General features: G+C 39.6%; 1 protein-coding gene across 3 annotated transcripts in view; it reads left to right on the top strand.

Annotated features, from left to right (window-relative positions):
* Nucleotides 1-14,844, top strand: part of PTCHD1 (patched domain containing 1) — a 34,777-nt gene extending 19,933 nt beyond the window's left edge. For all 3 annotated transcript variants that reach the window (XM_067545031.1, XM_067545030.1, XM_067545032.1), the window contains one exon: nucleotides 13,125-14,844. In XM_067545031.1, coding sequence (XP_067401132.1) covers nucleotides 13,125-14,779 — 1,655 coding nt within the window. In that variant the 3' untranslated portion in view covers nucleotides 14,780-14,844. The remainder of the gene's footprint in view (nucleotides 1-13,124) is intronic.
* The last annotated feature ends 348 nt before the right edge of the window (nucleotides 14,845-15,192 follow it).

Here is a 15,192-nt window from a genome sequence, read left to right on the forward strand (position 1 = left end):
GGCTTCTTTACCAGTGTTAGGGTTCATCAGTTGCTTATTAAAACAAAGCAGAAATCAAATAAAGTCATTGAAACCAACAGGCTCCTGAGATATGCTATTCAGTGAGCTTCAGCCCTAGTCAGAAGTAAAGCAGGAGCCTCTCCACCTGGTCCCAAAAGGGCCAGGTTCTACTCTCACGATGTAAGAATGAGGTTTTATGGGTAGGGGGGAAGAAAGAGCTGCACAGAGAGGAATCGTATACGGCACTGATGAGGTGTTGTCTCAAGCATTGAGCTCAATATGGGAATTTTTGCAACAATCTCGGTTTTCACTGTGAATGTTTTGTGAAGTAAACTTGGGGAATGTTTCACAGCTCTCAGTTAAAGGTGTTCCTTGCAAAACAATTTTCTTTTTAAAAAAAATCAGTGGGCCAAATTCTGCTCTGTTTCATCTGTGCAACCCCAGTGGCTTCCATGAGTTTTTCCTGAATGTAACTGGGAGCAGAATATGGCACAATAATGTAAACATTATGGCCCCAATTCATCAGCACACTTATGCATGTGCATAAATGCTTTGCTAAATAGGAATAGGATTACTTACATGTTTAAAGTTAAGTACTTGCATGATACTTTGCTGAATCGGAGCCTATACACTTTTAACCTCAGGAAGTACGTAATGACAAATCAAATTCTTCATAATTATATTAAACAAATTATATAGGTTGGGCATGAGCTGCAAAGCAGAGATTCAGATTTTGTTCTGCCATAGCCTCCCCAACCAAAGTCTAGTGGTGTTTGTCAGCTGGTCCCAGCTCAAACTGTTGTATCAAAATACCATAGATCACCATATCTAGTAAGTGTTATTTAACATTCCTAAGCCTTAAAAGTATATCCACTTCCTCAAAAGCAGTGTGTGTTACGTATCATACCATTTAAAAATAAGCTGTGCTCATATGACAGTCGACAGGTTATAGCATACAGCTGTAATGAAACATTGATCTTAGACAATTTACATGAAATTTTAAATGTTGGTCTTTCTATTTCAAAAAGGCAGTCTGTTTTTTTTTTTTAAAAAAAAACAAAAAACAAAAAACTGTGCAGTTGGTTCAAGAAGATTCAGCTCTTTTAAATGGCCAAGTTCACTGAAAGGAGCATCCATGTAAAATAACAGTGGGATGTCAGACACTGCCAAATATGGGGAAAGATGCAGTGAATGTTCCACGGGCTTATATTTAGCTTCTGATTTAAAAGTGCATTAACACATTAAAATAGGCATGGAAAAAGCAGTTCATCAGAAATAAGAGTGGCCTGAACTTTCAGCCATCCGTAAACTGATCAAACATTTTGCTAAGTTTGACAAAATACAGATAAGTGCAGTGCCAAGACTCACTGTCCTCTACACGCCTCTTTCCTTTGTCAAACCATTCTTTGCAGGCTCAGCAGGTCGAGGAATCTCTGCTAAGCCAGCAGCTATCTTCAAAATATGCAACTTCTCAAACTTCCATGGGCTTAGCAGAGAGGGTAGTTCACATGGCAGTTCAAGGCCTAGTTGATGTGAAATTTTAGCAGAGTGACTGGACAGAGCCCAAAAAGCAAACTATCAGACCAGGGACCCTTCTCTTGAATATCAGCCAGGTAGGGTTTGGGCTAGAAAAGAGGGATCTGGAAAGTCTGTGGGCCCATTGATATATGGAAGAAGCAGTTAGAGATGGGAGAGAGGGCTTTGTGAAGTCAAGAGAAGGAAGTTGGGGAATTATTTTGGTGGCTAGATTGACTTGAGTGTTGTGAGCAGGAGAAGGGAAATGTGGGCGTAGGAGTTGGCTGTGTTTGAAGGTGAGAAGGAAAAGGACAGGATGTGAAAGTGAAAAGTAGAAATGAAAGAACTTCTAAAGGTCTAAAGATGCTTAAGCCCGTGTGTAACTAAACAAAATCAGGGAGAGTATAGAGTGGCAAGAAAAATGTGAAGAGCAGTTGAGGTTCAGGTGGTCCTTCTCAGCACAGTTTGAAATACCAGGTGCAATTTCCTGCATTTTAGAAGATTTTAGAGCAAGATTAGACTAAACAAGTAGTGTGCCTGCCATTTCTCTGGAACTCTGAAGTAAACAACTGGTGGCGAACTGCATTATGTTAAAACACAATTGTTCTCAAAAATATCCTGGGCCCTAAAAGCTCTAAATTCATCATATTGTCCGTCAGACACAAAATTTTTAATGTATTCTTTTAAAACCCAGTATCAACATTAGTTTTATATACAGAAACAGTAGTGTCCCACACCCAGTTCCTGAACAGCTCTCCCAAATACCCTTCATTCCACATTTCAAGGTACAATACACACAAATGTTTGACTTTGTAGAGTATTTTGCCTCCAATCTTTGTCATAAATTAATAAAAATGAGAAGCTTACTGTGTCTCCCTTGTTTTTATTCTTTTCATTCAGCTTTCTTTCCTTCTCTATCAGCCTGTCTCTCTCAGAATTTTATCTCCGCTCTAAATGTGTCTCTCCCCAAGTTTCCGTCTCTTTCCCTTCTACCTCATTCATTCGTATTCTCACTTCCCCACACAGTCTTCACTCTCACATCCCTTTACTCTTCCCAGGTTTGTTTTCCTTTGCCCCCACTCTCTTCCCTGTTTACTGTCCCCCAGTGGTCTGTCTTCCAGCTCCCACTTCAACCCTATATTCTGATTTCTCTCTCTAAATTTTCCTCATCATTTTTGCTGTTTTCCTGTCCTCTGCTTAGGCTCCCATCTCTTTCTTGACTTCACCTTCCTTTCTTTCCCGTTCTCCACCAGCTCAGTCCTCTGCCCCCAATTTAACTTCAGCAAACCCCAGCCTAAACAATCCAACCTCTGCTCCCTAGACTTCTCCAATTGTTACTTTCCTACCAATTACTTACTCTCCCCTTTCCCCTACTCTCTTCAATGCATGCTCTGGCCCCTTAACAGTACTTTGCCTTGATCCATCATCTGCCCCCACTACAGTTCCAAATACAATCTCTACCTCCTCAAACCACCTAATCAATTCCTTAGCCTGCCCTCCACGCCTCCCACCTCTGCTTAGCCCCAATTCATCTTCTGCCAACAAAAGTCCTTTCTGTCTTGATCAATCCATGCTCTGAACTCCTCAGTCCCTCCTCTGCCCTCTCAATCCAATCTGTTCCAACTGGATTCTGTCCCCAATTGATTTCTGCTTCTCTGAGCTCCCTAATCAATTGATTCTCTACCTACCCCAATCATATTCCTCTTCCCAATCCATCCTTTTCCCCTCAATCACTTTAACAAATTCTCTGACCTCCAATCCATCTTCTGCAATCTTTCCCATATCAGTCCTGAAGCAATATTTCTAGTCCTTTGATTGGATGAGCGTAAATCTCCCCCTTCCAGCCATGCCCATTCAACCTATACTTTGTCCTCCCCAGTTCTCCAAACAAATTCATCCTCTACCCCCACGTCCGCAGGCAAGTGCTCATCCATCTTCCCCAAACAACTGCTGCTTTCCATTCCACCTATCAACTGATCTTCTCCTCCCTGTTCATTGCAGAAAGCAAATGCAAAGGAGGCACTAACACATTTGAAAAGAATGTATTTAAAAACACAAATAGTTGCAGAATATTTTGCCATGTTCTCCCAGCTGCCTTCAAGTGCAAAGAAAATACATAGCTGACAATCTGCAGTGAGATCCACAGCAAAGTTTTGTGTTGCAAGAACTGTGGTGTCCCCCTTTAAAAAGTCAGGAAGCAAGAGTACATTGTATTCAGATACATATCCTTGTCCCAAGTAAAACAGTGCATAGATGGCTCAGTGTGCTGCATTAGCATGGATCGAGGCATCAGCTTTGGCATACAACCTTTGAGGCAAAATTAAACATTCTCAGAATCAGCCTGGTTTTGATCTCTTGATGTTTTTCTCCTGATGTTTCATGCCAAAATGGTCCATGTCCATGAAAAATTTAATCAAAGTTGGACATGAAACTTTGTGTGTGTGGGGGGGGGGGGGGGGGGGGCGCTTAAAAAATTCTATAATCTGTGAACAGTTGGAGGCAGCTTTGTGGTGCATTTTGAATTTTGAGCTGGGCTGGCCACTGGGCAGGAAGGGAGATTACAAGGTATTTATTCACGTTTGCTGATTGGCTAAGCCTGTCTCAGGTGCTCAAGAGAGTCAGCAGAAACCAATTTGACTCTTTTTTCTCAGGTCTGTCCCCCATATGTCAGACAGGTTTGTGAAGGACAGGGCGTGCCCCTGAAATACCAGACAGGGGAGCAGGCCCATGTCTCTCAACCTGACATAGCCCAAGGATGCAGTGTATGACAAAGGCCCAAAAGGAGGGACATGGACAATTATTTATGTAGGAAACGTAAAATGCTGTGGGGATCCTTCCTTTTGTGTAAATAACTCAAGTCTTGACATCAGTTTCATGATCTTGTAAATCATTTTCAAAAATAAAAGAGACACCAAATTTGTACAGAATATAATTCATTTTGGACCTAAAGTGAGTGACATTTCTCAAAATGAGACACAACTGAGAGGTATGTGCAAGCCTCCTATGTTTGGGCAGTTGGACCTCTTCCATGAAGAGGACACACCAGATGAAGGAAGAGTCTATGACAAGGCCTGTTGGGGCAAGGGTAATTGCAAGGGACAGAGGTTCATGGCAGCTTTTGGGAGTTGCTCATAAGTTTGGACATTTCACCTAAGTATCCAAGGTGATCTCTAAATGTGAGGTTTCCCCATCACTAAATTTACTTTGTCTCCTGTTTTAATGAAGTGTTTCAGTGTTAAGGGTAGTTTTTTATGTGGTTTTCCATGTTAAGCTGTTCTATTCTAGTCATTATCCGAGAAGAGGGCAAAAATATTTAAAAGGAATAAAATTAGAGGATTGTTGAATTATTTTGGTTTTAGTGTTATGAGGGAGATGGGTAAAATCGGAAGAGTTTAAGCTATTCCAGTAGACCATGGATCCAAAAAGAAAAAAAACATAACCCAGAACCAAGGATGTTTTGGCTTCTGAATTCAGATCCAAAACCCATTACCTAAGATTTTGCCCAAACTAAAAATACATCCTGCCTCATTCCATCCTTAGATATTCTTGTGTACCATACCCAAACAGTGGCATTTAGCTGTTCTGTCACAAGCAACATTTATTTTTTACATGGGTTGGTTGACATGGCCTCATTTTTCTTTTTGATTGCCATAGCTTCAGTTTTATATATCTCATGTAAGGTCTGTCAAGAAAACTCATTTTATTTCCTGTGAAGAAGGTCAGCTCACAGAATCTTCTGCTGCTCCTGTCTAATACTATTATTTTATTTAATTTTCATTTGCTAATCTCCAGTACTTTGAATCTCAGTGTGTAATACATACAGAAGTAAGAATCAGTACTGCTTTGCATATGGTGACATGACAGCAATGGGAATCTGTCTTGGAGGTCTGCCCTACTTTGTGCCAGCTGCTGGCATTCATGCTGAAAGCTCTTCTCTCTTGCTTAAATGTGGTTTGGGCACCTGAATGCTAGCAAAACTTTTTCTGTGTGTTTTTGCTGCATGTCTGCAAGTGCCAGGGTCCCCTTGTATTTCCTAGCACCATAGTTAAACTCTCTCACATTCTATGCAACTAACCCCATACTTAATGCAAAGTAAAGTAGACTCATTAGACTATAAGGTCAGAAGGGATCATTATGATAATCTAGTCTGATATGCACAACACAGGCCACAGAACCTCACCCACCCACTCCTGTAATAGACCCCTAAGCTATGACTGAGTTATTGAAGTCCTCAAATAATGATTTAAAGACTTCAAGGTACAGAGAATCCACCAGCAAGTGACCTGTGCCCCTTGCTTCAGAGGAAGGCAAAAAATCCCCAAGTATCCCCACCCCTTAGATATTCTGTAGTCCGAACCCCTGCACCATCCTCTATCACGCGAAGCCACAGGATTCTCCCCTCTTCCTCTCTCTATCCATAGCAGGTGTGTAGTTAGCCAAACAGAATGCTTCTCTTTCTGCTCTTTCCATGCTCTCTCCTCAGCTAAGAACTCAGCCAGGGGACTGTGTGTTGAAGGGGGTTTGCACATGTTTCACATTTCAGTGTGAAAGAACACCCTGGGGCAGATTTTCAAGGGCACAAAATGGGAATTAGGCTCCAATCCCATCAAGGGGAGTTATACCCCTGACTGCCTTTTGTGCCCTTGAAGATCTCCCCTCTGAAGATCCAAAAGTTTGTTTTGAAGTGCAGACTGGTATTTATTAGTAATCAGGGAGTCTCCAAAAACTTTAAGCACAGATTCAGTTCAGATAAGCATATAAAAAGTTTGGATAGTCAACACCATACATAAATAATCAGCCAGCTAAAAGCACACAGCTAAAGAGCAGTACAGTACTTATATACAAATCTTTTTCAATGTGCTGAAAGAAACATGATCTGACATTTCAGCCTCAGCCAGTTCTCTATCAGAGTAAGTAGGATAATCCACAAATTGAAATAGAATGGACATCCTGAGATTTAAACACCAAAACAAGCCTTTGACAAGGAAGCGTATGGATTATTTTTTTAGGACAATATTTGAACTGTAGGAAGAAGTGGCTCACAAATGGTTTTATGCAACCAGATTAAATATTCACTTTAAATAAAAGCAGTTTTTGACCCATATCTTGCCTTGCTTATCTCTGATTCTCAAAATAAACTTGTCTCGCAGATGTTTTTCTATTTATAAAATGTGCTGACTTTTTGCTGTCATTATAATAACAAACACAAACATTGCATTGGATCACTATTAAAAATGAAAGCTCCAAAAGAAACTGTTCTAACCCACATCAAAAATAAAATCCTCCTAACACCCAGTCTCCCCAATCAATCTCTTGACTTTCTCAGTCAATGGGACTACTCAAAGGGCATAAAGTTAGCCATATGCAAATATCTTTGCTGAATCAGGGCCATAATACCTATACATAATACCAATACCATATTTAGAGTGTTTGTTCATTGATTTTAATTGGGTTTGTAATGCTGCATCAGACACTGATTGAAAAACATAATATATGGACAGAGATTTTTTTAAAGTGGACATGATTAAAATATACATATTGTGTTCAAAGTTTAATGATTAAAACATAAAAGAGAATCCATCAAATCATATGTTTCTGCTGTTATTGTTCATGATCATGGTAAAAATAGGAAGAGAGACTGAGACTAGGTCAGAGAAAAAAAAAAGAATTAGATAAGTACATGGAGGATAGGTCCATCAATGGCTAGTAGCCATGATAGTCAGGGATGTAACCCCATGCTTGGGGCAATCCTAAACCTCTGATTGCCAGAAGCTGGGAGGGAAAGCCAGGGTGGATCTCTCCAAAGTTGCCCTGTTCTCTACACGCTCCCTGAAGCGCTGGTACTGGCCACTGCTGGAGACAGGATACTGGGCTAGATGGACCATTGGTCTGTTCTTAATTAGTTCCAGTACTTCACATATTTCTCCTTTCCCATGTTTCTCCATCCCTTGTATAGATCGGGATAGAGAGACAATGGAGATGAAGAAGTATACATAACTTGTGTGTGCGTGTTTGTACATACTTACTAAGGACTTAAAGAATAATTTTGGTTTGAATGGTAATACAGATAACATATAGTTAGTTCTTTTATAGACTTTTTATAGACTTTTCTAATTTATATACATATTTTGGTTTTTATCTTTATAAAGATAACATCACTCATGTGGGTTCATTTTTCTGTGATAGGGAATATTGGGGGAAGAGTTTCATTTGCTGGTGCACTCTTTTTGCACATTTGGAAAAGCATAAATCAAAAAGGGCATGGCCTGGCCAATATTAAGCGTTCCACCTCCGAATGGAAAGCTGGCCTTATGCCACCTTCCTAAAAAAGGTGCATTCTTCAGAAACACGGGACAAGTGAAATATTCTGGGTCTGATTTGGAACATCCAAATGATTGAGGATGAAATTCACCCCAGTGCAGAGAGCCCACATAAGTCCTATACACTACCAAAATCCATTATCAGCTGTATTTTGATTTCTTGTATGCATCCTAACCAGGAGCATGCACAGGGTAGGGCAAGCTGGGGCACGGGCCCCGCCAATTGGCAGGGGCACAGAACTTCTCCCAGCTGCAGACTGCACATAGGAAAGAAAAAAATCAAATGCATAACTACAAAATGAGGAATAACTGGCTAGGCAGTAGAATGGCTGAAGGGGGTGGCTTATGGATCAAAACTCAATATGAGTCAAGATGATGAAGTTGCAAAAGAGGCTGTTATCATTCTGGGATGTATTAACAAGAATGTTATCTGCAACACATGGGAGGTAATTGTCCTCTTCTACTCGGCACTGGTGAAGCCTCAGCTGGAGTGCTGTGTCCAGCTCTGGATGCCACACTTCAGGAAAGATGGGGACAAACTAGAGAGGCCACAGGAGAGCAACCAAGTGATAAAAAGTTCAGAAAATCTGAGCTGTGAGGAAACGTTAAAAAAAAACTGGACAGTTTAGTCTTGAGAAAAGAAGACCGAGGGAGGACCTGTTAACAGTCTTCCAATATGTTAAGGTCTGTTATAAAAAGGACTGTGATCAGTTGTTCTCCTTGTCCACTGAAGATAGGCCAAGAAGTAAAGGGCTTAATCTGCAGCAAGGAGATTTAGGTTAGATATTAGGAAAATTTTTCTAACTGTAAGGGTAATTAAGCCCTGGAATAGGCTTCCAAAGGAGGTTGTGGACACCCCATCATTGTCAGGTTTTAAGAACAGGTTAGACAAATTAATTAACCATGTGCAAATGCTGCAACATAGTCAAATATGACAGCCACTATTTAGGTGGATATTGTTAAACATTTCAATTTCTGTTCCTTTTTTCCCAAATGGATACAGTATAAGACTCAAACAAGCAATGTGTCCAGAGAAAAGGGGCCAGATTCTTAGCTGGTGTCAATGAAAATCCAATCAATGCACTCAGATTTTTGATCCATAAAGAATAAACCGAAGAGTGAACCATAAAATGGGGTGGATATGGGCATGCCTGGATTTGTGATTATGATCATGGGTCTTTTATAAAGATTCAAAAGATCTTCCGTTTAGAAGGAGTGATTTGACCACCTCTAGTTGGTGGTTTCTAGGACAGACGTAACACCAAGAGAGGAGCAAAGGAGTCAAAGGTGAATGGGCAGATAGTGGTAAAAATGGAGAACAGGAAACCAGCATGATCATAGAAGAAGAGAGAAATTCTTACAAAATGCCTCCCTCCATGCACTAGATAACAAACGGCTAATCTTTAAAATAGTGTGCCTACTTAGCATATGAAATTAGGTCCTGATCCTTTCCATGGATTTCAGTAGGCACTGTGTTAGGCACTGAGTGAGACTGTATGCAAAAACCATGACTTTGCATTAGTCAGTTAAGAACACCTTTGCACGCCTGCAATATTGAAAATTAGGCCTTTAGTACCCTTCACAAATATTGTACATAATACGAAGCACAGTCAAGAAATATACAAAATTCAAACAGAAAATACCAATCCTTAATATATAGATTGTATAAAAGACAATAAAAGTAACATATAAAATAGGATGATGTGCAAGGCAACCATTTTTTTCAGTTAGCTTTCTGAATTATATGCATTTGAGCCTAACTTATTTACTTGAACAGTTCTATTAATCCTCTTCCTTTTCAAGTTTGTTTTTACGTAATTGTGGAGGCTAAGTAAAAAAGTATCCCTAAGTATTCTATTATAATTTGTCCTTTTAGTAAGTGGCAATCAGAAGTCAATGTCATCAGGCATTACTATTATCCGAAACATACAAACAAACAAATCAGACCTGGCATCATTTCTAACTGTAGCTATATTTTGTTGTATTGCAAGGACTAAGGCCTGCCAAAGTAATGCTTCTATTTGAAATTTTTATGCAAGGCCTTATTTTTGCTGAAGTATTTTTTAAAAAATGTGTTACAACTAAAGCTTATGATGAAAGTAATTTGTAATATTTGATTACACCCTTTTATAGTATTTTGCTCATTGGAAGCTAATGCTCATGATGTTGTGTGGCATAGTCAGACATGCCTGTGTGCAAGACTTATGGGAACCATAAAGAGATTAAACCTCTCATTCCTTGCTTTGGCAAGTGATCTGTTACGTTTAAATAAAGGTCAATCTGTCTTTACCAAGAACACAGTGAAAGCAAGCTTAATAGTTTTCCCTGCTGAGCCTAGAACATAACTATTTAAAACATAATTAACAACAGGGTGTCAGTTGCTGGTTGTACTTTTTGCTTTTTCTATGTCTGGGGACTCTTCGTATTCCCAATTAGTTTTAATAGGGGGCACCATACTAGCTATCAAATTGACAGTCCTGCCCTGGCCTCCAGAAGTGGCTGTAAAACAATATTGAGACAAATTAAGATAAATGCCTCATTGGAAACCTGACTAGTATTACTACAAAATGGATATTCATGTTTTATACCAGGACTCTAAAGAATGATATAGCTTTTTCTCTTAAATCTCATCTGCATGTGGCAGGCACTGTTACTGTAAATAAGAGGTGCTAGAGAGAAAAAACACTTAGTTCCATGAGCTCATGTTAGTGCCATATTGTGAATTTCTCTTTTGTTTAAAAATATCTGTGACTAGTGATTTCATTGTTTTCTGTATTACCACAATGATTAGCCATGCCATCAGCTCAAAACTTATATATGGTCATTCCTGCAACAAGGCAACAGGGTTATTATAGGCTATGGTAAATCAGTGTTGTAGATATACTAATTCTAGAAAGGAACTGACTACTTATGCAGGGGTGTCATACATGCAGCCCACAGGCCAGATCTAGCCAATGTGATGTATTTATATGGCATTCATGACACACAGATGCTCAAGAAACTATGTATTTATTCTTTAAGAAAGTTTCTAGTTCTAATGGCAGTAGAGATAAGCTTCCAAATGTGATCCAAATGTAACCAATGAAGTGATGTCTGCCTGAGTGTGCAGGCTGTCCGAAACAATAATGCAGAGATGTGAATGCCTCTGACCCTGTATGAATGATTACAGTCCAATTTACACTTTTGTGGCCCTCAATAAGTATTTTTTTAATCGCTGAATATTTTAATGGAAGGAATGAGGATCAAGATGAGAGCAAAGCCTACTGGGAGTTGCTGAAGAGAAGGAAATGCAGGGAAAAGAGCAGAGCAGACTCACAAAGAGAGTGGGAGAGAAACTGAAAAAGCAAGAAGGGAAAGGAAGAAAAACAAAGGGCAGATAAAGTGGTGGGCCTAAAGAGGGGAAGACTTATCAATGAATGACAAGTAACTAAAGTTTTGGGCCCAGATTCACAAAGGAAGTTAGTCTTGAGTCATCTAAACTAGCCAATGGGAGATGCTGATGAGAGAAGAATATCCTAAACCCTACCCCTCTCAGAGTCAGGCACCTAAGCCTTCTGACTGAGAGAGAGGTTCCTGGTTCATGGCTCTCTAGCAAGATAGGCATCTCCCTTAAGTCTGGACTTAGGCACCTAAGTCAGTTTCTGAGAGAATGAGCTAGGTCCTGCCTCACTCCACATAAAACTGCTGGAGGAGGTGGTGTCATCACCACCCATAACTTCTAGCTGAGTGGTTAGCATACTCATGGGGGATATGGAAGACCCAGGTTCAATTTCTCTCTCTTCTAAGGGGGGGAAAGGATTTGAACATAGGTACCCCCTCCTCTTAATGAGTTTGACATCCACTTACTCTGAGGGCCTTGGGGGGGCGGAGGCTCAAGGAATTGGTAATGGAGTGCAGAGACACTGGTAAATGGTCTAAGCTTCAGACTAATATCCCAGAAATCCTGGCTCTAAACACTGACTTCCCTTGTGGCTTCTTGTAGAGTCACTCTCTTGATCTTAGTTTTCCTATATCAAATCAGTTTAGTACTTATCTATCTCACAGGAGTGTATTTTTAGGATTGATTAGGTATTATCTGGCATTTTACAAAATTGAACTTATTTCCAAGTATTATTTTTAGAGAACTTTTCTTTTCTAAATTATATCTAGTTGTGGCTCATAATTGTTCCCATCAGAGGGCTCTTTGGTGACGTATGCAAAATGACTCTGTGTTCTCAGTTTAGTTCTACTGCAAGTGAACAGGTGTCCGCATCACCAAAACCTTCATCACAATTGGTACTTTTGTTGGCAAGTCACAATAGAGAGACCAAGGATTTAATGGGCATATAGAACAAAAGAACCAGAGACCCATCCTATATTTGCCCATCCTATATTTGTTCTGTGATTAAACAGAGGATTTCAGTCTCCAGGTCTTTCAATTTAGCTCTTTCATGAACACTATATTTATTTTAAGAGGTAATTAAATAAATTACAACATTTAGGAGTTGGTGAAAAATTAAATGGAGCTGCATTTAGTTTTACAAACTGTGTAAGTATACACATTAAAGTAAGAAAAAGCATTAGGTAGTTTTGTACATAGAAGCTTGTTATAATCCACATTAATTTTGCCTTTCTGCTTTTGTAAAATGTATTCATGCTTTTGTGTTTGCTACATTTCTATAATTTATCTTTTTTTTTTAGCCAGAGGATGTGACAAGGGACTGGGAAAGTCTGTGATTGATTCAGCCAGCAAAACAACTCAGACATAGCATCTTTCCTTCACTTTATTTTTTACCAAGTTTTTCAGCAAGAAGGCCAAATAATGCCCAAACTCTTCTGGTTTCCAATCTTTTGTTCTAACCACTAGTCAGATCCCACCATCTGCAAAGATTACAAAATTATATAATTTCAAAGCATCCTCCATCACAGGCACTCTTGAAAACTAAAAACAGTGGCTGGGAAAAACAAATATTTTACCTGCTTACCACCGATTCAGTAACACTGATGCATGGAGACTCTAGTGAATTCTTGACAAAAACATTATGCTTCCCCATGTTGATCTTTACCAAAAATACAATGATGAAGATACTTAGATTTGCTAACTACTTTTTTCATCATTTTATGTGGTTCTGTAATTTAAAATCCTAATATTTTTTATTCCACAAGATTTTTGCTACTTAAATTAAAGGGGGCCAATTATAGCTCCTTTCTGCCTTTTAGCATGCCCACGTTAAAATTTCTCCATGCAGTTTTGCCCTTGCTGACTAAAAAGATACATATCTTAAACACTTGCTTTGTTCTTTATTCTAGGTCATGGGTTATATGGGACTTTTGAAATGTTGTCCTCCTGGAGGAAAACTAGAGAAGACCAACATGTTAAAGAGAGAACTGCAGCTGTGTTTGCAGACTCCATGCTCTCCTTTTCTCTCACCACTGCCATGTACCTGGTCACTTTTGGAATAGGTGCCAGTCCCTTCACTAACATTGAAGCAGCTAGGATTTTCTGCTGCAATTCCTGTATTGCAATTTTCTTCAACTACCTCTATGTACTCTCCTTTTATGGTTCCAGCCTGGTGTTTACTGGCTACATAGAAAACAACTACCAGCATAGTATCTTCTGTAGAAAGGTACCAAAGCCAGAGGTATTGCAAGAGAAGCCTGTGTGGTATAGGTTTCTTCTGACAGCCAAATTCAGCGAGGACACAGCCGATTCAGAGGAAACAAATACTTACGAAAGTCATCTTTTGGTGTGTTTCCTCAAACGCTATTACTGTGACTGGATAACCAATACTTACGTCAAGCCTTTTGTAGTTCTCTTTTACCTTGTTTATATTTCCTTTGCCTTAATGGGCTACCTGCAGGTCAATGAAGGGTCAGACCTTAGTAACATCGTAGCAACTGCGACACGAACCATTGAATACACTACTGCCCAGCAAAAGTATTTCAGTAACTACAGCCCAGTCATTGGGTTTTATATCTATGAGTCAATAGAATACTGGAACACGAGCGTTCAAGAAGATGTGCTAGAGTATACCAAGGGGTTTGTGAGGATATCTTGGTTTGAGAGCTACTTAAATTATCTTAGGAAACTCAACATATCTACTGGATTGCCCAAAAAGAATTTTACTGACATGTTAAGGAACTCTTTCCTGAAAGCCCCCCAGTATGCCCATTTTTCAGAGGATATCATCTTTTCCAAGAAATACAACAACGAAGTTGATGTAGTGGCCTCTAGGATGTTTTTGGTGGCTAAGACAATGGAAACCAAGAGAGAAGAACTCTATGATCTCCTGGAAACCTTGAGGAAACTCTCTCTCACATCCAAGGTGAAATTCATCGTTTTCAATCCATCATTTGTGTACATGGATCGTTATGCCTCCTCAGTGGGAGCCCCCTTACAAAACTCCTGCATCAGTGCTTTATTTCTGCTCTTCTTCTCGGCATTCCTGGTGGCAGACTCTCTAATCAATGTCTGGCTCACTCTAACTGTTGCCTCAGTTGAATTTGGAGTCATAGGTTTCATGACCTTGTGGAAAGTGGAACTGGACTGTATTTCTGTGTTGTGCTTAATTTATGGGATTAATTATACAATTGACAACTGTGCTCCACTGTTATCAACCTTTGTCCTGGGCAAAGATTTCACAAGAACTAAATGGGTAAAAAATGCCCTAGAAGTGCACGGGGTAGCTATTTTACAGAGCTACCTCTGCTATATTGTTGGTCTGATTCCTCTTGCAGCTGTGCCTTCAAATCTGACCCGTACACTGTTCAGGTGCTTGTTTTTAATAGCATTAGTCACCTTCTTTCACTGCTTTGCCATTTTACCTGTGATACTGACTTTTGTGCCACCATCCAAGAAAAAAAGGAAAGAGAAGAAGAATCCTGAAAACCGTGAGGAAATAGAATGTGTCGAAATGGTGGATATGGATAGTACCAGAGTTGTTGACCAAATTACAACAGTCTGACTTGTTTGTTTGTTGTCTTTTCACAGTAGGTCATACTGAGAGAAAAGAGATCATTATTGACTAAATATTGGATTTTTGATTTTTCTTTTCCTAAACTAAAACCACTAATCGCCAAAATGGTGGGAGGGAAAAAAAGGGAAATTGTACACTGATTGGCCTCCATAACAAAGGTATTATTCGTGAAAGAATTTATACACATGTGCAAAGAGTGTGAATTTTAGTTACTTGAGGTAAGATCTAATAAGAGAAGATGGGTTACTAAGCACTATTCTGCCTTCTCTATACTGCAGATACTGCTATTATTATTGCTGAGCCCAATCAGATTGAAAGGTCAACTGTCAAGGCTGAAGTAACGCTCAGTGTTCATCCGGAGGTAAAGGCTTTACAAACTTTCTGTGCAGCAATAATTCAGC

Source organism: Emydura macquarii, unplaced genomic scaffold (genome assembly GCF_026122565.2).
Source record: "Emydura macquarii macquarii isolate MOO-44397 ecotype Brisbane River unplaced genomic scaffold, CSIRO-AGI_Emac_v2 contig_1043, whole genome shotgun sequence".
NCBI lineage: Eukaryota > Metazoa > Chordata > Testudines > Chelidae > Emydura > Emydura macquarii.